Genomic DNA, 22,354 nt, shown 5'->3' on the forward strand with positions numbered 1-22,354 from the left:
TGGAGGTGGGGGAGGGGGCGGGGGTGGCCCCTCAGAATGGGGGTCCATCCATCCACCTGGGTGTGGGGTCTCTAAAACCCTGAATTTACTTGTTGTCCATTCCCAGCCTGTTTTTCGGGAACCCCAGGGCTGTGGGGTCTCTCCTCCAGATTTCCCCATCTTGGCCCTTCTGTGATGCGAGGCTTCTCTTCTGTGGCACCTCCAAGGGGCCCCCTCAGTTTGGGACTAGTGTTTGCAGCCTTTCTGAGCTTTTCTGTTCCAGGTCTTTGTAGGATCTTTGGCAGTGGGAGGCAGGAGGGGGCAGGTGTCCCTTCCCTCTAGGGAAGGACTCCTGGACCTCTCTCTCTCTCTCTCTGTAGGATCCCTTAGTTCTAGGGTGCTCTTTGTGATCTCTTTTTCCCAGCACAGTAATCTTCGGTGGTACTGATCCTTGATTACTGGTACATTTATGAATTCCCAGTTCTGCACTCCTGGGACCCATGATTTCCTGGACAGTTTGGCAGAATGGGACCACAGAGAACCCAGGACATAGGCTTTCTCCCAGGTCCCCATTCCGATGGCTTCATTAGCTTTGCGGTCACTGTCTTGCCCTGATAACCTGGGTATAAGCCATGAACAGGGCTGCCTGGAGCACCTCATGCTGAACTTCCCAGAAGACCTGAGCAGGCATGAAGCTGCCAGACAGGGGACTCCCAGCCAATCAGAGACTCGCAGACCAAAAACCAGGCCTAGGAGAGTGAGCCAGCCAGCCAGGGAGGGGGAGAAGAAAAATGAGGCAGAGCCAGCCAGAGCGGGGCACCTGGTTGGCCCCAGGGTGTCTCTTTCCCAGTGTTTGTCACTGTGAGCTCTTCCCACTTCTCCCCCCAGGACTGGGAGAGCTGGAAGAGAAGGATTGAGTGTCCCAGACTTTCGCCAGTTGCAGCTCAGGAGTACCATTTGGGTTGAAACCCTGATTTCGTGGGAGGGAGAGGAAGAGATAAGAGAGTCGGAGGAGAAGCATAGCACTGGCTAGCTCAGACGTGGGACTGGTGGCTCCCTAGAAGTTCCCCAAAGTCAGGTCCAGATATAAGATCTGCCAGGGACACGGAGCAGAGGCATGGGGCCTCTATTTTTCCAGAGCAGCCTGGACCCAAAAGGTCTGGGGCCCTGGACCCCCCCGCCCACTGCCTGGGGTTATTGCTGCCTCCCAGCGTTCCCCGGGGGCTCACAGATGTTTGAGCAGTGGTGCCCCCTCGAGTCAGGCCAGGGCCGGCTTCAGCAGATGGTGCTGGAAGAAGCAGAGCTAGGGTCTATGTGGCATGGGGGTAGCTGAGGCTCCCCAGGGAAGGGCGGCTGGCAAGGAGCCTACCTAGGCAGGCTGAGATAAGAACAGGAACCCGCCCCGCCCCACACCTCTCCCACTCACCCCGGTAAGGCAAGTGCTGTCCGACAGGTGAAGGGTTAGAGCTTCTCCGGGAGTTTCGGTGTTGCCCTTTTTAGGCTGAGACCCAAGCGCGGGACCCACCCATCAGCCTCAGCCTGCAGCCTGGAGGAGACAGGCTGTCGGTATCAGAGCATCCTGGAGAAAGATCACAGTTACAGGTCCTCTCACGTCACCCCTCCACATGGGGTCCAACTTCTCCCCACAAGTGGCTTGTCATGATGCGGCCAAGCCATAGCAGAGGGAAGGACCTGGCTTTTATGTATGATGAAGACTAAGTGTTAGCCTGGCACCAGTGGCTCACACCTGTCATCCTAGCTACTCAGGAGGCTGAGATCTGAGGATCATGGTTCCAAACCAGCCAGGGCAAGAAAGTCCATGAGACTCTTATCTCCAATAAACCACCAGAAAATCAGAAGTGGTGCCGTGGCTCAAAGTGGTAGAGCAGTAGCCTTGAATGAAAAAGCTCAGGAACAGCGCCCAGTCCCTGAGTTCAAGCCACACCATGGACAACAACAACATCAAATCTAAAATGGAAAGAATAAGTGGTTTGGCTTCTGGGTGTAGTCAAGCTTACAGACTTCCTTTTTTTAAATGTGGGAAGTTTGAGATAAAGTTGGCTCAGATACTGGCCCTCAGCCTGTCCCCATGAGCACTTTTCCTAGGAAGCATAATCTGGAGACTGCTAAGGGCTTCCCTGGTAAGGAACGGTTGTGTTCCTTGTGTGTGATCTGGAGACAGATCACCCCAGCTGTTGGAGGGGATGGGGCAGGGTTGAGGGGGTGGGCAGGACGAGGAGGCAAGAAGAGAAAGGAGCTCATGCCACCGCTGATGTCTGTGTCATCAGATCCCTTCCTTGTTTGTCTTATCATTTAATTTGATCTTCACCAAATAACACTAGGAGACGTGTTTCATTATTCCTGGCTTTTGGGAGAGAAAATTCACCGTCACCTACACAGCTAAAGACACTGGATTATGCTCGGATTTGTCCGATGCCAAAACCTATACTGACTGGATCTGCTGAAACAGAGGCAAAGAACTTCCTTCCTGCTTCTTTTTCATTTTCTTTTCTTTGTTGTGCCGGTATAGAGACTTGAACTCAGGGCCTGGATGCTGTCCATTATTTTGTTGTTGTTGTTCAGGGATGGCGCACTTGTCACTTGAGCCACAGCTCCACTTCCAGTTTTTTTTTAGTTTTTTTTAGTGATTAGTTGGAAATAAGAACCTGACAGACTTCCTGCCTAGACTAGGCTCAAATTGTGATCCTCAGATCTCAGCCTCCCAAGCAGCTAGGATTACAGGTGTGAACCCCCCCGGCCAGGGCCTCCTGGCAGTCTCTGATGGGGGACTCCTGGCACTGTGGTGAGGTGGGAGCTGAGAATGCAATGCCCAGCTCCAGGGAAGGGGCAGGAGGAGTCCATTCATCCAGCAGAGTAGCACCAAGCGGGCTGGGAAGGTGGCTCAGTGGTAGAGCGCTTGCCTTGCATGCCTGAGGCCCTGGGTTCGATTCCCCAGCACCACATAAGCAAAAAAAAAAAAAGCCGGAAGTGGAGCTATGGCTCAAGTGGTAGAGCACTAGCTAGCCTTGAGCTGAAGAGCTGAGGGACAGAGTTCAGGCCCCACAACCGGACCCGCAGAGTAGCAGCAAGCTACCAAAGAGGCCCTTCTGCAAATGCAGCCAGGCGGTCCACACTAGCTCTGCGTCCTCATGCATGGTGGATTACACCGAAAGTTAGAAACAGTAGCAGGAAGGACAGAGGTTAGGCTCCAAGAAATGCCTCTCAAATGCAGTGCAAAGAGGATAGGGTCTCAGGTCTCCCTGTAGGGCTCTGGGGCCATACTGTGCAGTGAGGGTCTGTGAAGGACCCTAGGCACTCCTGATAGTTACCTTCAGTTGGTGCACACACACACACACACACACACACACACACACACACGTGACTTGATTTGAGTAAGAGTTGCCTTACTTTCTTGCCTACTTTTGGGGGTGTCCTAAGAGCTCTGAATCTCTGGTCTCCCCAACTCTTTCTTGCTTGGTGCTGCAGTCATTGTACACCAAGATGTATAAATCTCTGTCACAGCTACAGATATCAGTGCCCCCTCTCCCCCCCACACAAAAAAAAAGAAAGAAAGCAGGACAAGGTCCACCCCATCCTGATCATCTCCAGACCTCAAACCATCCACACTGCCAACTGCCTGATTACCTGATGCAAATGAAGGCTGCTTCCTTCACTGGGATTGGCTGGGAAGCCTCATATGCAAAGTGCCTTACCCAGCCTTTATCTGGTTTTTAAAGAGTTAAAGTACCTGCCCGGAGAAGGGGAGGTAAAAGGTGGGAGGGGTCAACACGATTTGAATAAAATATTCTTCTGTATTTAACAGCGACCATGTTTGAGTGGTGTCATAAAGAGAGGAACAGAGAGAGTGAGTGAGCTCAGAGTTGCCTTTTTCCTCTGCTCGCCTGAGAGAGACATAGGGGCCTCCTAGGTAGGGTAGCAGGCTGTCAGGGGTAAATGTTCCATTTCTTGAAGTGAGGGGAACCAGGGCGCAGACACTGTGGGGCTGATTCTGGGGCCCTGTGTAGGTTTGCATTTTGGGGTGGCAGTCCCTTATCACTGAGCAATTTTGGGGACTAGGTGAGGATCTTCACAGCACAGAATCTCCCAGGAGCAAAGATGGAGAAACTAGGATTTGATTCCAAGATAGTGATTTACGTATATATATTTTTAATTTACCATTTTTTGTGTGTTTTAGTATTTGAACTCAGGGTCTCATACTTGCTAGACAGGAGCTCTACTACCTCAGCCACATTCCCAGGTCAATTTTTATTTTTTTTTTTAAATGTAGTTTAATTGGCCTTGAACTCGTGATCCTGCAGCCTTATGTGGCTTTTAAGGAAATAATGTTAATTCCCCAAATCCTAAATAAAAAGAAGACTGGTGAAGGGAAGGATCCCCAGGCCCCCCCTCCCTTTCCCCTGTTGAAGTTTTACTTGTCTTGGCCTAGCTGGTCACAGCTGTGGAGAAAGGCAGAGAGAGAGAGAGAGAGAGAGAGAGAGAGAGAGAAAGAGAGAGAGAGAAAGAGCCAACAGGGGAAGAAGGGCCCGCGTGCCTCTAAGCGTATGAATATTCTAATGTTTGAGAATCAGAATTTGAAAGTCTGATGCTGTTGTAACTACACATTCGCATTTGCTGTTTTGTTAAAGCCACGTTTGGCACGGTGAGAAAAATGATGACCTGTTATTAAAATCAGCCGTGTGTGTTTTCCGCGCAGGTATCAAGATGAGCGGGGACGTAGCGGATTCCACGGATGCCCGGAGTGCTCTCAGCCAGGTGGAGCCAGGTAAGGAGGCTGCTTGTCTTCTGGGAATGGCAGCGTCAAGCAGGGGCTCCCTGGAAACCACGCCGCCACGCTGGTCTCTTCTTGCTGGAGTCTTTCAACTGCTGGGACCTCCATGCTGGGTCTTAGGAGCACAGGGAAATCTCAAGAGATGCCGGACATGATTCTAGAGCCTTGATAAAATGTGCACCTTGGCCTCTGTGGAGCAAACCTCTAGAAGGAGGCCAGGATGGAACCAGAACAAAAAGATAGAGAGGTGGCTCACGTTGGTAGAATTGGAGACTTGCACCTGCTAGGCAAGTGTTACTGTGTCCTATCATTCACTTTTTTTTGTTGGTTTTGGCAGTCTATTGGGTTTGAACTCAGCCTGGTGCTTGCTAGGTTGGTGCTCTACTACCTGATCCAGGCTTCCAGCCCTTTTTTGCTAGCTAACTATAGATAGAGTCTAGTAAACTTTTCTGTCCAGACTAGTCTCAAACTGATTCCCTGATCTCATCCACGTGAGTAGCTAGGATTACAGGAATAGCCAGCAGTACTGGGCCTGTGTTTCTCCTCCTTGTTCTTTCTTTCTTCTTTCATTTTTCTTTCTTTCTTTCTTTCTTCCTTCCTTCTTCCTTCCTTCCTTCCTCCTTTTCTTTCTTTCCTTCCTTCTTTCTTCCTTCCTCTTTCTTTCTTTTCTCTGTCTGTCTGTCTCTCCTTCTCTCTCTCTCTATCTTTTTTATCAGTCATGGGACTTGAACCCAGAGCCTGAGCACTGTCCCTCAGCTCTTTTTGCTCAAGGCTGGTGCTCTACCACTTTAAGCCCTAGCTCTACTTCCAGTTTTTGAGTGATTAATTGGAGATAAGAATCTCACAGGGACTTTTCTGCTCAGGTTAGCTTAGAACCATGATCCTCAGATCTCAGCCTCTTGAGTAGCTAGGATTACAGGCGTGAGCCACTGATGCCTGGCTGTTTGTCTCCTCCTCCTCCTCCTCCTCCTCCTTCCTTTTCAGTCGTGGGGCTTGAACTCTGGGCTTGGGCGCTATCCCTGCACTCTTCAGCTCAAGGCGAGCTCTCTACTGCTTGAGCCACAGCGCCACTTATGGTTTTCTAGTGGTTTATTGGAGATAAGAGTCTCACAGGCTTTTCTGCCCAGGCTGGCTTTGAACTGTGATCCTCAGATGTTAGCCTCCTGAGTAGCTAGGAGTACAAGCATGAGCCGTTGGCTCCCAGCTTGTTTGCCACTTCTTGATATGCCATTCCAATAACCTTAGAAACGTCAGGGTGTGTGGTCAGCTATTATGAATTGATGGACAAACCCTGTCACATGAGACCTTATAGATAGGATGAGGGTTTATCTTTTTTTTCCTTTTCTTTCTTTTTTTTTTTTTTGGTGCTGATTCTAGGACTTGAACTCAGGGCCTGGACATTGCCCCTGTACATGTTTGCTTGAGATTGGGCTCTACCACTTGAGGCACAGCCCCACTTCCCACTTTTTTTTTTTTTTGCAGTTTTCATTGGAGATAAGAAGTTCATGAACTTCCTTCCTCAGGATGGCTTTGAACCAAGGTCCTCAGATCTTAGCCTCTTGAGAAGCTAGGGTTACAGGCATGAGCCATTGGCATCTGGCCCAGCACTTTTTCTGAATGAATCTCAGAGGTCTGTGTAAATAGTGCCCTTTTAAACAATGTATGTGTGACTGGCAAATAGGCTCAGAGAGGAAGATCAGGGGCTTAGAGGTAATTTCACTTCATGAAAAAAAAAAGAAAGGAGACAGAAAAGGAAATTTCATAGCTCTCTATTTTTTTTAAACCTTCACAGCCCTAGCCTTGATTTGCAAACTTCACGTAATTAAAAAGAAGTTAAAGATAAGTTGAAATTGTAATACCACCAAATAGTTTTAATAGCGTCCTAACCAGACTTCAATAAGTCTTTCATCTGGATCATGAGAGACGGAGAGATTAGAAGTGGAAAAGAATCAATGTTCCCTAGAACTAAAATCTTTTTCAAGTTTTCTAGAAGATTCTAGTTCCATTCTTAAGCTGAAAGACCTGGGACCAGGGACCAGATAGACACGGGGTCTTAGGGGTCTCATCTGCAGGATGCATTATATTACAAATCTTCCTTTTTTATGAAGACTTTAAAAAAATCATCACACATAGTTGTTTGAGGGTCCCAGTGTGTCACGTCAACATATAATGTATATAATGTATGCCAATCAAACACGCCCCCCTTCATCATTCTCCCTGGTCCCCCTCCTGCTTCTTAAAGCAATTCCAATTTGCCACAGACCTGCTTATATCACGTTATCTATTCTATCTTAATATCAAAGCAGCCTCTAGCCAGATGCCAGTGGCTCACACCTAGAATCCTAGCTACTCCTCAGGAGGCAGAGATCTGAAGATCATGATTTGAAGCCAGCCTGGGCAGGAAAGTCCACAAGAGATTTGTATCAGCAACTGCCCAGCGGTCAGCCCGACGTGGAGCTATGATGCAAGTGGTAGAGCGCTAGCCTTGAGTGCAAAAGCTGAGGGACAGCGCCCAAGCCCTGAGTTCAAGCCCCAGTACCAGAAAAAGAAAAGGCAAGATTACAGGCTCACACCTGTAATCTCAGCTAGTCAGAAGGCTGAGATCTGAGGATGGTGGTTCAAAGCCAGTCCCAATAGTCCAGCTCAAATGAATGAGAAAAAAGCTCAGGGACAGTGCCCAGGCCCTGACTTCAAGCCCCAAGAACAACAACAGCAACAGCAACAAAAAGAATCCCAGGGCTGTGTAACCTGAGTCAACCGCTTTGGAAGGCAGCAGCAGACAATGTTGGGAGAGCGTGCAGACCTGGAGGGAAATGTGCACCTCTGCTGCTGCCTACCGGCTGCCTGCAACTTCATAGTTCATCCTTTTCTAATCTCTAAAGAGGGAAAATCAATGCTGATCTCAGAGTGGCCGGATTTTGTGGAGACACCGTCTGTTAGCACAGTGCTGGGCACGGGTGGCTTGGGTTGGCACCGTCTCTAACAACCTCCAGCAGCCTCTGGGACGATGTAGCAGGTGGTGCGGGCCTGGCTGCTGGGTGCTCAGACCCTCTACACACTCATGGGTGCCCTATGCTCCTTCAGCCCTGGAGGCTGGCTCTGTGGAACCAGAGTCGTGGACAACTTCTGGAACTTTACCGCCTCTCCCCCAGGCCGCCATCTTTCCCAGTGACCAGGCTGGATCATCCAGGCCTAGATAACCCTCAGATGACTGACTACTTTCCAGGGCCAGAAGAAAAAAAAAAGAAGAAGAAGAAGTCACTCATTAAAGAAACCAAACTTCCTGGAAAGTCATTCAGAGTTAAAAAAAAATTTTTTTTAATATAGAGGAAAGCTTATTAAGCTTATTATGAGTTACAATGGTTAGCAACTTGGTTTAATGGCTTCCTTTGAAATTTTAAAAGACATATTCACCTTCCCAGGAGGGCATGAATTAATGAGTGGTTTGTTTCTGGGTTTTAAAGGAACTATAAACAAAGATGACCTAGAAAGCCCCTGCCCCCTGAGAGCACCCGGGACTGTGTGAAATCCCCGCAGGCCTGGGCTGGGAGCTCCGGGTGGACCTCCCAGTTGGTGGAGACTGGCTGGCAGGACAGCTTGTTTTTCCCTTTCCTTCAGCGCAGAAGAGAACAAATTGCCCAAGGCCAAGGCAGCTGGTAAAGGTTCAGAAATCCCCAGGCCATCCTCCCTTTGACCCTCATCTCCCCGCACCGAGCAGCCCGACTCCTTCCAGAGTGCTGGTCCTGCCTTGCCTTGCCTTGCCTTCATTTATTCGTATTTTGGCACAGGACTGGGTCTTGAACTTGGGGCCCTGTGCTCTCTCTTGGACTTACCTTTTCTTCTCAAGGCTGGCACTCTACCACTTGAGTTATATCACTTCCACCTTTTTTTGTTTTTGCTAGTTAATGGGGGATAGGCGTCTCTCAGGTTTGCTGGTGTAGACTGGCTTTGAATCACGCTCTTGAATCTCAGCCTCCTGAGTAGCTAGGTTTACAGGCATGAGCATTTGCCTTTCTGTAATTCCTTCTGCATCGTTTCTCCCTCAACAGCTTTGCCTCTGACCCCAGACTCAGAGAGAGGAGCCCCTGTCCCGTCCCTTCCCCCAGCTCTCCGTCCAGTGTGGCCACAAGGCAAGGACTCTGACAATAGGGTTTCTATTCCGCTTGGCACTTTGCAGGGGAGGAAACTGAGTCTGGGAATGAGAAGGAACAGCAGCTGGTTTCCCCAGAGTCCCTGGTCTAGCAAAGGACAAGCTGAAGCTTGGATCTTTCCAGTAACTTTCTCTGGAAGCAGGGGCACAGGACACAAGAGGCGGGAGCATCTGAGCAGAGACCAAAACTACGGAGGATGGCCCAGCCAGAGGGGACCTGAGCCCCTGCAGGGGAGTTGAGTCCAAGAAGGGGAGGCCACAGCAGACTGGGAGGAGAGCATCCTGTGCAGGTTGGAGGACCTAGTCCGACCTCTGCAGGCTCAGGTGACGTTTGACAGAGGGATTCTGGGAGATTTTCAACCCAGATGATGGAGCCAGCCATGGCTCCCTTGTCCTGCTCACAGATCTAGGCAGGAAGCACTCCAGAGGGAGGCCAGGGGAAGAAAAGGGACACCAGAGGTGAGGGATGGGGCTGGACGGTCCTCCCTGTTGCCCTTCTTCCTGGCTTTAACCGCAGCATGACCAGCATCTGTCCTCACCCCCGGGTGAGGCCGTGGCTCTGCAGAAAGCCTCATTCGTGGAGTTTTAGCCAGAGTCGTGACTGAAAGGCTGAGCTCCGAGGTATGGAAGGCCCGGAGGTCTCCTGAGACCCCTCCCCCCGGGAGAATGATGACTGGTCAATGGTCAGTTCATTCTAGAGGCTCACTGTCTCTGCCTCCTTCTGTTTCCAAGATACGGGGCTGAGGATGATCAGGTTCTGGTAGGACCTGGCAGAAGGCTGTTAGAGATGAGTATGGCTTTCTGCCTAAGAATTAGCTCTTGAGGGTCAGACGTCACTTTAGGGAAGGTGTCCTAGTGACTCTCCTGTTGACAACTTTCTAGTTCTTTCTTCTGGCGCTACTAGGGTTTGCTAGTCCAACTTCTCTCGCAGCCCCTTTCTGCTTTAATTATTTTCGCAGTAGGATCTTGCTTGTTCGCCCAGTACCACTGTAGGATCGCCATCTTCCTGCCTGTGCTTCCCACATAGCTGGGATTATAGATGTGAAGTAAGTGTGTGTGTGTGTGTGTGTGTGTGTGTGTGTGTCACCTGAGCCACTCCTCCGTTCAGCAGTTTGCTGGTGAATTTGTCTGCCCTGGCTGGTTGCAAATTGTGATCCTCAGATCTCAGCCCCTGGAGTAGCTTGGATTACAGGTGTGAGCCACCGGTCCTGGCACACCCCCCTTTTATGATTCACTGGCAGTGGTGTGAGCACCATCTGACAAGAATGGAGTCCCCCATGTGTGAAGGCTCCGGTCCATAGAGCACTCAGGGAGCGAGGTGTAATCGTTGTGGAGGGTGGGGTAAGGTGAAGAGATGGCGGGGTGTTCTGTAGGTTTGAGCACCCTCTGTTCTGGCCCAGCCCTTGACTGCCAGAAGCACAGGAGCCGGAGCCCGCAGTCCACTCCTGAGAGTAGAAGGCATCTCGGAGCACACCTGGTCTATGCTTGTTTTCAAAAGCCATCCTTGGAAAGTGTGGGAAAGGACTAGGGCATGACTCAAGTGGTAGAATCTTAAGTTCGAATCCCAGTACCATCAAAAGAAAAAGAAAAGAAGGGGGAAAGTGAAACCAAAAGAAGGGAGGGAGGGAGGGAGGATGGAAAGAAGGAAGAAAGGAAGGGAGGGAGGGAGGGAGGAAGGAAGGGGGGAGGGAGGAAGGAAGGAAGGGAGAAAGGGAGGAAGGAAGGAAGGGAGAGAGGGAGGGAGGGAGAGGAGGGAGGTAAAAGGGAAGAAAAAAAGAAAAAAGGAAAGAAAATAAGTGTCTTTCTTAGAAATGTTCCAGCTCCACAATTTCCGTCAACCATCTTTCCCTATAGAATGGAATTCTCTGGAAGTCCTCTTCTTATCTCTCACCCACAACCTTTGTACTGGATCACGAGGTCACCTCGCTACCTCTTCCTGGCCCAGACAACCCAGGTGGCTCCCGCCTGGCCTGCTCTCCAGTTTCTGGGACAGGGGGAGTAAGTGTAGCAATCGGCCCTCAGGGTTCAGACGGGGCTCTGTGCTGGAGCTCTCAGGAGAGTGACCAGCCTCCAGGAATTGCCTGTCGTCCCTCGCACGCACGAGGGGCAGCAGCCTCCGAGCCTCGGTGGTGGCTCACACCTGTGCCCCATCCCGCCCCGGACACTTGCTGGTCCGTGCTTCCCAGCCCATGGGGTAGACAGACAGGATGGTACTGCTCAGACAGATCGGGCAGGGCTGGCAGTCTGAGCCTTGCCTTTCTCTCTTCCTTTGGAGGCCTCTTTAAATGAAAAGCCGCCTGCCCCCGCCAGCAGCGACCGTCTCTGCAGAGGGAAGGAAAGGAGGGACCAGATGGGAGCATGGTGACCCATCTTTGTTGCATGGAGCTCCCCTAATGCAGTTGCTCCCTCCTGCCACTCAGACGCTCTAGGTGGAGATGAGGTGCTTTTATTTCCAGACTAGTACCCAGTAGAACCAAGCTCTGACCCACCGAGCACGCTCTGCAGCACCCAAAGAGTCCTGTGCACAGGTGCATGCGCTGAGTGCCTTGATTGACTCTCATGTGCTGCTGGTGTTTCTAATTCCTCCTCTGGCACAAAGTCCGTACCACAACTCCTAGCCCCGCCCACAGCAGCCTGGGCTCCCCGGCTGCCCGGAGACGCTGCCTTACCGGAGTCTACATCAATAGAAGAATGCCCCCAGGTCAGGCAGCGGTAACTCATCCCTATAATCCTGGCTACTTGGGAGGCTCCCCAAAAAGGCCAGAAGAAGAGCGGTGGCTTAAGTGAAAAAGCTAAGGGGCGGTGCCTAGGCCCTGAGTTCAAGACCCAGTAGCAGCACGTGTGTACACACACACACACGCACGCACACACACACGCACGCACGCGCGCACGCATGCACGCACGCCCCTTCCACTGGCTTCCACGAGCAGTGAAGCCTCTGGGCCTGTGTCCCTCTTCTTGCAAACTCCTTGGTACCCCTCACTCCTGCCCTGCTGATGTGGGTGACTGTGGGACCCCAGCAGGAAACACAGGGCCTGGTGCATCTTTCCCTGGAAGTGTGCAAAGCTCAGTACACACGCCCCCTGTGAACACCTGGGTGGAAAAGTGCTGAGCAAGCAGAAAAAGAATTTAAAGGGAAAACGTCCTTAGAATCCAACCAGTGCATTACACACAAAGACACACAAACTCACTTCCAAAAACCCCACCTCCAGCCCAGGTGGGCGCGCTTCCAGACGGGCTGGAGGTGGCTTTCTGGGGCGGCTGGACTCCTCCAGGATGGCACACCTGCCGGAGGGGCGGGGTGTTGGACCTGAGTTTCCTAGAGGGTCTTCCATGTTGAAGTCACGTCCTGCCTGTGGTGACCCACGCCTAGGCACTGGAGATGAGCGGATGAAGCAGACAAGGGGTCCCCTACTTCCATTCTTCACCTCCCACAGCCTTTGGCTTGGGGTGTAGGGGCAGATTCAGCGCTGAGCAAAGCAAAAGGAAAGTTGTGGGCCTCGCACACAAGCCCGGGGCCCAGGGCAGGGTCCCAAGCGTACACCTGCAGGGTGGCTCTGTTTCCTGCCCACCAGCCTCAGGCAGCAGCAGCAAGTTCTAAGTGGTCCCCTGTTTCCTGGGAACTGGGGAGCTCACTGGGGGGAGCTCCTGGAGGAGGGGGAGGGGGGCCCTGAGAAAGGAGAGGCCTTGACCTTTGTGCGAAGTCAGGTAGCTGGGAAGCCGGGCTGCAGGCATCTTCCAAACCCCCCAGTGCTGCTGTTGACTCAAATCATTTGCATGAGAGTTTACATACAGACTCTAGGTCTTTCATCTCCTCCCGCGGGCACCCTGGAAGCTCCCCTCTGCCCCTCCTTGATGGATATCTCAGGGGCTCCTCTGTGTCCCTAGACTCCAGGAACCCCCCCCCCAACACACACACATATGTACACACACACACACACACACACACACACACACACACTCCTAGATCATCTCCTTGGACTAGCCCGGCCCAAAGAAACCAGAGATCTGGCTTTGCCTGGGTGTGCCCAGTGTAAATTTGCTCCAAAGATGGCATGCTTAGCTTGGCAGGTCTGGCCTGCCAGGGGACCTCAGGTAGGGATGACCCCACCTGCCCACTGTCAGCTCCAGCCAGGCCCCTAGCAGGGGCAGGGGGGGAAGGGAGGAGAGGAGGGGGGAGCGCTGGTCCAGTCTCCCATTTCTGCTAGAGCTGAGGATGGAGAAATCTAAGCCACAGGGCCCAGAGAGGTACTGGGGAGGAAAGGAAACCAGGTGGTTGCTATGGCGATGGGGTCTCACGCCCCATTTGCATAGGGCCATGATTTCCATATGCAGGGTGAATTTCCATATCCCTGCCTCGGAGCCTGTCGGGGTGGGGAGGAGGCGAAGGGAGAGGTCATTTGAAATTCAAATGAGGATGATTAAGGTTTTCATGTGGTGGGAAGCTGGCAGTTTGGACAAAAGGGGTTAAGCTGGCTGGCAAATGTGGGCTCCAGGGCCTATGGCAGCCCAGCAACCCCTGCAGAGGCGCTGGACTCTGTCTGTTAGAAAGGGCTGGGTCTCTGTCCCTTCTCGGGGACATCTGGGCTCAGCTGAGCCTCTCAGGGACCTGAGGGGTTGGAGCCACTGAATATGTCTGTGTGCAGGCTTCAGGCTCCCTTCTTTCAAGTGAGCACAGGCTGGTCACCTCCACCTGTAAAACAAGTTTGTTAAAAAATCAAGGTGGTGACAGAAGCAATCTCTGCACTTTGCCTGAGAAGATGGGATCACAGGCGGACCCCAAACTCCTCTTTCTCACCCACCTGGGGGCCTCTGGCCGGTCATGTCCTTTCTCTCCGCCTGAGTTTGGACCTCGGCGTCTGTGAGCAGACACCTCGGAGCACATGACGTGCCATGTGTGATTTCCCTCATGTGTCTGGAAGGACTTCCATGCTTTCCCAGCCTGCTCTGACCTTGGGGTCATTATTGAAGGGCACATTGCTCACCTAAGACTCTTCGCTCCGTTCTCCTCCATAAAATGAGGGTAATGATGGCATCCCCAGAGCTGCTCGAGGGCTATATGAGCGAAGCTTGGAGAGGTGTTGAGAGCTGCCGTCCACCAGTGCCATTTCCAGGAGGACGTGTGGGTCCGTGAGGGTGGGGTACAGTGACCCTCGAGCTAGCCCAGGACATCTCCCTGGGAAGGCTAGCCTGCTCCTGAGCCGGCTTGCTTGGGCATTCACTTGTGGCCAGTCCAGAGATGGAAGCCTGCTTCACTAACAGGTCCTACAGACACAGTGTGGGCACGCCTAGCAGCTGCGCCAGGGAGATGCTTCTTCAGCTCCTCAGGCCCCTCGCCCAGTTGTCTTTCTCAGGGTGTACAGATGGGGCAGAAAGTAAGGAGAGAGGCCAGCTGTCTGTGGCTCATGCCTGTAAAATCCTAGCTACTTGGGAGGCTGAGACCCAGAGGATCTCAAGTTCAAGCAAGCTGAGCAATGTGTACAAGGCCTTGAGTTCAAAACCCAGTACCACCAATATGGGGGGGGGGTGGCGCTTTGAGATGTGTTATTGGTCATGATTGGAACAAAGCCCTTGCTTAGCAGAGCTCATTTAGCATCCTTTGAGGTTGGATTTTACTGTTTTTCTAGGGTCAGGGAACTATGTAGCGATTAGGGGGCGGGGTAGGTTCTGGGTATTGAGCTCAAGGCCCTGTGCTTGCTGGGCAAACATCCTACCGCTGGAGCTATGCCCCTGTTCTTTTGATTTCATTTGTTTTTCAGATAGGGCTTTACACTCTTGTCTGGTCTGCCCTCAGACTGCATTCCTTCTACCCATGCCATTCATGGGATTATAGTTGTGAACCATCACGCCTGGTTAGTTTGTTGCTATGAGTCACTCACATTTTCCAGACTAGCCTCAACTATGATCCTCCGATCTCTGTCTCCCAAGTAGCTGGGATTACAGGCCTGTACCAACAGGCTCAACTCATAAGCGAAGATTCTGAAGGGAAACTTGGATCTTCAGGCCCACTCCTTATAGCAGAGGCTTCCTAGGACTCTATCTTCTGGGACCTGTGCCAGAATGCTCTTCCCGCTTAGCCCTGACCGCTCCGTCCACCTTGCTCCTCTGTGCTGCTGAGAGATGCCAGGCACCATGCAGGGAAGATCCAGAGCCCCATCGAGAGTGCAGTTGGAAAAGATATATGTCTACAACCAAATGAATTGGCAAGCAGAGTCCCGTTGGTGAGAAGGCTTTTCTTTCTGAAAGTGAAGGATGAGATGAAAACTCACAGTGGGTAGTGGGAAGCTGGGTTTCCGCAGCTGGTCGTGGCATTGCTGGGGTTCCCTGGGGCTGTGGGAAGGGACCGGAGGATCAGCTCCACTTCCATCTTGTGAGCATGCTGTGCCCAAGGCAGCTGGCAGACAGAGCTCTCCGTGGGCCCTGTCCGAGGCAGCTGGGCATTCCAATGTTCTCTTCCTGGGCTAGAGAAGTAGAAACTTTAAAGCATGACAACTCCTAAGTGAGTCTGGGAATACCTGGAGCCACCATCCCCGCCTAGGGTAGTAAGTAGAAAGCTGATCTCAGCACTGAGCTTGGGGGGAAGGAGAAGGGTGCTGGGATTGACTAGTGATGTCTGCCCTGGGCAAGGCATCCAGTCACACAAGGATGATCCTGACTGAACCAGGAGTACTTAACTAGCAGAAAACGGAAACTCGGACCACCCATCACCCCACTCCTAAACCAGTGGCCTTCCCACTGTCCATCTCCAGCCTTCTTGTGCCCTGTTTTCAGGTGGCTTTATAGCTCATCCTCCTCAGGTTCCTCCTGGCATTTCCTCCCTCTTAAAAAAAGATGGTGGCAGGAATAGGAGAGAAGCTCTTGTTTGCAAAGGCTGGGAAGATGAACCCTTTCCCGAAGCCTCACTTCACGCAGTCGTGAAAGGGATGCTCAGTTTGCTGTGTGTCCTCTGTATACCACTCTGGTCACTAGGCCACACTGCCCAACCCACTGGGGGCAATTGTAAGCACCAGAAAAGGTAGGGAGTGTGGAGGTGGGAGGCTGGTTAAAAACAAAATCTACTTTTTGATTGAGTTGGAAGTCTCTGGTTTGCCCTGATGACTGGCTGCTCAGCAGTGTTTCCAAAGGACCTCATTCCTTATAAATTGCTACCCCACTGGCCTCAAAAGGTACTCCTCCTTCCTTCCACCTCCCAAGCAGCCAGGATTATAGATGTGAGCTACTGCACCCAGTCCAGTATCCTACAAACTTGACAAGGACCCGCTGCACTGTCTGAGCTCCTTGCAGCCTGGTCAGCACCCCTGGCAGCCTTCCTCACTTGGAATCTCAGACAGCCTCCACCTTGGGCCTCCACTGCACCCTGCCCCGTGGAAGCCTGGGTGGATGGTTGAATGATTGGTTCATGACTCAGGGCCTTTGCAGCAGCTACACTCTCTGCCTTTTCTTTTAGACTAGCAGGGAAGAGGGCTGCCGGGTAGAGGAGATGACCACAGGGCAGGTCTCTCACCTATGAGGAAGAGCAAGAGCGGTCAGTCTCAGAAGGGGTCATGAGTGTGGAGTCGGCTGTGCATGAAACTGGTCCTATCTCAGACCTTTGGTGCAAAATAGAAAAACCAATTAACTGATCTTTTGCCTTAAGCTCATTTGAAGTAAGCTGCTCTGACTTACAACTAATAAAATCCCAGCCAATGTAACAGTCAAAATTATTATCCCAAGTGTCGGGCAGGGAAGCTCATGACTGTAATCCCAGCTTCCTGGGAAGCATAGATGGGAGGATTACAATTCCAGACCAACCTGGGCAAAAAGTTAGTGAGACCCCCCCATCTCAACAAATGGGCCAGGTATGATGGTACATGCCTGTGGTCCCAGCTGCTGAGGAAGATCAAGGTCCTGGTCACTGAAGGCTAAAATGTGCAAGCTTGTTTGAAAAATGCCCTAAAGCAAAAAGATCTGAAGACATGGCTCCAGTGGTAGAGCACCTGCCAGCAAGCACAAGGCCCTGAGTTCAAACCCCAGTGCCACCAACAAGAAAAAGCAAAATCGCTACCACAGAAAGATCCATTAAGTTGCTAAGTGGTTAAAAAGAGGCTGGGTAGCTGCGGGGAGCAGAGCAGTGGAGAAGAGAGCAGTCGGGAATGGGAGAGGCTGAGCCAGGGCGCACGCTGTCTGCCTGCGTTGTTTACCAGGCAGAAGTGAAAAATCCTGCTGGAACAGTTCTTGATCCGCGTCCACCTCCCTCCCTCACCCGGAGAATTGCTCCCCAGGCAAACTCCCATCCCATGGCTGCCAGAGCCAGGAGAGTCCGCCAGGCCTGCCAGGCGGGGCTCTTGGCTCAGCTGAGAAATGGGAAGGGCGGGGGGGGGCCTTCTGACACCCCATCCCCAGCTCCTGCAAGCCCCTCACCACCATCCGATCTGGGGTTCACCAGGTGTCCGGAGGAAGAAGGCGGAGGTGGGAGAGGAGGGAGGGGAGAGGTAGGGAGGGGAAGAAGGGTGGAGATGGGAGCTGTTTTAAGCCATGGACACCCCTTCCATACAGATCTGTGGATTTTGCCTCCTTCCCTTGGCCATTGTGGTCTAACGGAATCCAACTCCGCATCCCGAGGCTCCCCAAGGATTCTTTGATCCCTTCGTTCCGGATTCTGGGTACCAGAATGTTGCTTTCTATCACTGCCCTGGCCACATGTTATTTTACTATATTTTATTTATTCTACTTCCTGTACCGGGGTTTGAACTAAGTGCCTAATGCCCTTACTCCACTTGATTGCTCATGACTGGTGCTCTACCACTTGAGTCACACCTCCAGTCTGGAGAGAGAGAGAGAGAGTTGTCAGTCGTGGGGCTTGAACTCAAGGCCTGGGCACTATGCCTAAGCAATTTTTGCAGAAAGCTAATGTTCTACCACTTTGAGCCACAGTTCTACTTCCGGTTTTCTGGAAGATTGAAGATGAGAGTCTCACAGACTTTCCTGCTCAGGTTACCTTTGAACCTCAATCTTAGATCTCAGCCTCCTGAGTAGCTAGGATTACAGGTGTGAGCTACTAGCTCCCAGCTCTGGCTATATATATTTTTATTGCAGTAAAAAAAAATACTGTGCCAGGCCATGGTGGCTCACACCTGTAACCCTAGCTACTGAGGAAGCTGAGGTCTGAGGACTGTGGTACAAAGTCAGCCCAGGCAGGAAAGTCCATGAGACTCTTACCTCTAATAAACTACCAAAAAGCCAAAAGTGGACTGTGGCTCAAGTGGTAGAGCACTAGCCTTGAGCAAAAAAAAAGCTGAGATAGTTCCCCAGGTCTAGTGCATGCGCGTGTGCACACACATACACACACACACACACACACACACACACTCACACACACACACACACAGACTATATAACAAAATTTACCATGTAAACCTTTTCTAAGTATACAGTTCAATCCCCTTTATCTTTGCTTTAGATGATTGATTTGTTTAACTGTAAAAATGCATGCAAGGCTGGCCATTTGTTCTGTTGCATTTTATCTCATTGGTGTTAGCTTTCTGCTTGGGTCTACCGAACTATTCCCCAACACTGATTCTCTCCCCCGTGTTTATGAATCTCCTCCTGCCTTGAATCACTTTCAAATTCCATCACCATCTATTCCTTTCTATTTGCTTAAGTTGCTGATTAAAGCCCAACGCTCACTGTTTCTATGTCAAACACCAGACTCGGTGGGTTTATTGGGACAATTACACCGGTCTTATAGAAATCAGCACCCTTGCCTTGGTTTCTCTTAGGCTGGGTGACCTCGTGTGGGCGTTTTCCCCTCTGAGGCTGGACTTCAGCATGGATCCTAAAACACCGTTCCTGGCCACGTCTGTCTCTCTTCTGTTGTTGTGGCAGAAGAGGCTCCAGCGAGGGGTGAGGGTTTGGAAGTGGGAGGCTTTCAGGCGGTGGCAGGCATGTGGTACCTCTGAGTTCCAGGTCTGAGGTGGTTCATTTTTGTAGCAGTTTCTCAGCAAAACTTGGACCCAAGCCGGGTGCTGATGGCTCACTCCTGTAATCCTAGCTACTCAGGAGGCTGAGGTCTGAGGATCGTGGTTCAAAGCCAGCCCAGGCAGGAAAGTTCATGAGACTCTTGTCTCCAATAAGCCATCAGAAAACTCGAAGTGGCGCTGTGGCTCAAGTGGTAGAGCACTTGCCTTGAGCTGAAGAGCTGAGGGACAGCGCCCAGGCCCAGAGTTCAAGCCCCACACCCAACAACAACCACCAAAACAATCCCAAGAAGACAAAAACACTTGGACCTATTTATCACAGGATCACCCAGCACCTGCCAGATGCCAGCATCATGCCGGACCCTCAAAGCTCAAGGATGACGATGATGATAGTAACCCTGGCCTAGTCTCGGGGGGAGGGGGGCCGGGGGGGAGGGGAGGGGGAACCGAGGCTCCAGCCACATAGATAAGAAAGAAGCAAAATCAGAGGGAGTGATCCTTTGCTTTGTTTTGGAGTTGGGTTTAGAAGGACATGTAGATGTTTTCTAGGAAGAAAAGGAAGGACATTGTGGTCAGAAGGAGCAGCACATGCCAAGGCCCTAACACCAGACCAGGCCCCGTGGCTGAGGGTGTCTGGAGCCCAGACCTGTGACTTCCCAATGGCAATAATAATGATCACTGATAATAATTGTATTATTGAGAAGACTGAGGCTGCAGGAGATCCCTGCCTTTACCAAGGTTGCCAGCGTGATGGAGCTCAGGCCAGGACTTTCCAAACGGTCTCTGCTACAGCCTCCCCACCATCAAGGGATGGACAGCATCTTAAGGGGGTAGAAAGAAGTTTCTGGTAACCGTGCATCCATAGGTGGCCCCTAGTAGCCACCGTCTTTCCTCCTTTCTGTGCAACCCCCCTCTCCCTGCACACCTGGGTCTCTGGCTCGGCCTAGGCGCTCGCTGACTTTGAACTCCTTACCCGATGGAGGGGAGTGAGAAGAGAATATCTAAACACCCAAGGTCTACTCAGCCTCTCCTGGAACATCTGGAGACCAGTCTCTTGGCTGACCATGGCTGGCCCTAGGAATAGGAAAACTAGGCTGGGGCCGGGCGCTGGTGGCTCACGCCTGTAATCCTAACTACTCAGGAGGCTGAGATCTGAGGATCGCAGTTCAAAGCCAGCCCGGGCAGGAGAGACTGTGAGACTCCTATCTCCAATAAACCACCAGAAAACCGGAAGTGGCGCTGTAGCTCAAGTGGTAGAGTGCTCACCTTGAGCTGAAGAGCTGAGGGACAGAGCCCAGGCCAAGTTCAAGCCCCATAACCAACAAAAGAAAGAAAGAAAACTAGGCTGGGCACTGGTGGTCATACCTGTACTCCTAGCTGCTCAAGATTCTGGGATCTGAGGATTGTGGTTCTAGGCCAGCCTGGGCAGGAAAGCCCTGTGAGACTCTTATTGTCACCAAACTACTCAGAAAAAGCCAGAAGTGGTGCTGTGGCTCAGTGGTAGAGTGATAGCCTTGGACAAAAGAAGCCCAGGGACAGTCCTCAGGCCCTGAGTTCAAGCCCCAGGACTCGCACACACACAAACACATATACTACTACTACTACCACCACTACCACTACTACCTCTACTACTACTACTACTAATAATAATAATAATGAAAAGAAAACAGGTGCTGGTGGCTCATGCCTATAATCTTAGCTACTCAGAAGGCTGAGATCTGAGGACTGTGGTTCAAAGCCAGCTTGGGCAAGAAATTCCGAGATTCTTACGTCTAATTAACTACTAAAATACCAGCAGTGGAGCTATAGCTCAAATGATAAAGCCAAGGGACAGAGCCCAGGCTCTAAATTCAAGCCCCTAGTACTGGTACCAAAAAGCAAAAGGAAAGAACAAAGGGGATCCATCTTTGACTGCCCACAAACCTGCTGACCTGCTCTATGTCAAGTGGCTCCCCGTCCCCCGACAGTTCCCTTCCTACCTTCTAGGTCCATGCGTGGCATTCATTTGATGACTCCCTTCATGTACTTGCCATATTTGCCCCCTCTGCTTTCTACGTGCAAGCTACCATGCTCAAGCTCGAGGCCCAGCTGCTGCTCTTCCTCCTGACCAGGCTCCTTTGTGATCTCTCGAAGTCTCGTGATGTTAAATACTGCCTAGAAGCCCATAGTTGTCCAATCTCTTCTTCCTTACTCCACAATTCCTCCAGAGTCCAGGCCAACTTTCCCACTGCCGCTGGGATATCTCACTGGAGTCTCCAACCGCCCATGGTTTGGGGCCGCTCACCTGCTCCTCCGTGGTTGGCGTGGCCACCACTCCCTCTGTCCAGACAGCCCACACCTAGGGATCACCCCCTTCCTTCTTCCCGCTGCATTTTGCATCCAGCTCTCAGCACCAGACATCCATTCAGCAGTGTGCGTGCTACATTCAGCTCCCTCCCTGCCCGCTCTGCTATGGCCCCACACTGCCAGCAATCCTCTAACTGGGTCCTTACAGCAGCCTGTGCCTGAATCCTGATCCTTGACCCTCCCATTTGACCCTTCCCATAGTATCTGAGATAGCAGGTGCACATCACTCTGTGTGTGTGTGTGTGTGTGTGACTCGAAGCCTGGGTGCTGTCTCTGAGCATTTTGCTCAAGGCTAGCACTCTATCACTTTTAGGCACAGCACCACTTCTGGCTTTTTCTAGTGGTTTATTGGAGATAAGAGTCTCACGGCCTTTCCTGCCTGGGCTGGCTTTGAACTGCGATCCTCCGCTCTCGGCCTCCTGAGTAGCTAGGATGACAGGCGGGAGCCACCGGTGTCGGGTTCTCTATGTCCAGCTCTTTTTTTTTTTTTAATGGTTTTTCTTTTAATTCTTTTATTTGTTTGTTTTTTGTGTCTATGATACAGAGGAATCAAACCTAAGGCCTCATGTATTCTAGACAGGCACTCTACCACTAAGCCACCTTCCCAGACTTGGCTGTACCCAGCTTTTAAAGAACATTTTTCTGTACAAGCTGGACTGGAACTGTGATCCTCTTGATCTCAGCCTCCTGCAAAGCTGGAATTACAGGAGAGCTTCACCGAGTCCCCCTATTGATTGGGAAGGGATTGTATAAACTTTTTGCTTGCACTGGCCTCTAACTACAATCTTCCCCATCTCAGCCTCCCTATGTAACCAGAATTGCAGGCATGAACTTTAGACTTTTCCTAGATTACAAATTTCTTTGCTGAAGAGGATGAACAACAGGTGAAATGAATAAGAGTCAGGGAGACAGAGCAGTCACCGGTGTATCTGATCACATTTAGGTATCCTTCCCCCTGGAGGGCTGGGCTAGCAGACAGAGCCTCCTGGCACTCCTTTAAGACCCACAGCTGGCCTCTTCTTGCTGTCTATGAGGTGTAGCAGTGCCACTAGGGGTACAGCATGGGGCTCCCCCCACTTGTGGGGATGCAGACTCTGTCTCAGAAGACTGCGCCTGCAGGTGACTCCCTAGCGT

The 22,354-nt window shown here is 51.5% G+C and overlaps 1 protein-coding gene across 1 annotated transcript in view; it reads left to right on the forward strand.

Moving 5' to 3' along the window:
* The first annotated feature begins 4,690 nt into the window (after positions 1-4,690).
* The window catches only part of Pou2f3 (POU class 2 homeobox 3), a 47,942-nt gene continuing 30,278 nt past the window's right edge, over positions 4,691-22,354 (forward strand). The window contains exon 1 of the mRNA XM_013009633.1: positions 4,691-4,762. Coding sequence (XP_012865087.1) covers positions 4,702-4,762 — 61 coding nt within the window. The 5' untranslated portion in view covers positions 4,691-4,701. The remainder of the gene's footprint in view (positions 4,763-22,354) is intronic.

The sequence above is a fragment of the Dipodomys ordii genome, unplaced genomic scaffold (genome assembly GCF_000151885.1).
Source record: "Dipodomys ordii isolate 6190 unplaced genomic scaffold, Dord_2.0 Scaffold10, whole genome shotgun sequence".
NCBI classification, from domain to species: Eukaryota; Metazoa; Chordata; class Mammalia; order Rodentia; family Heteromyidae; genus Dipodomys; species Dipodomys ordii.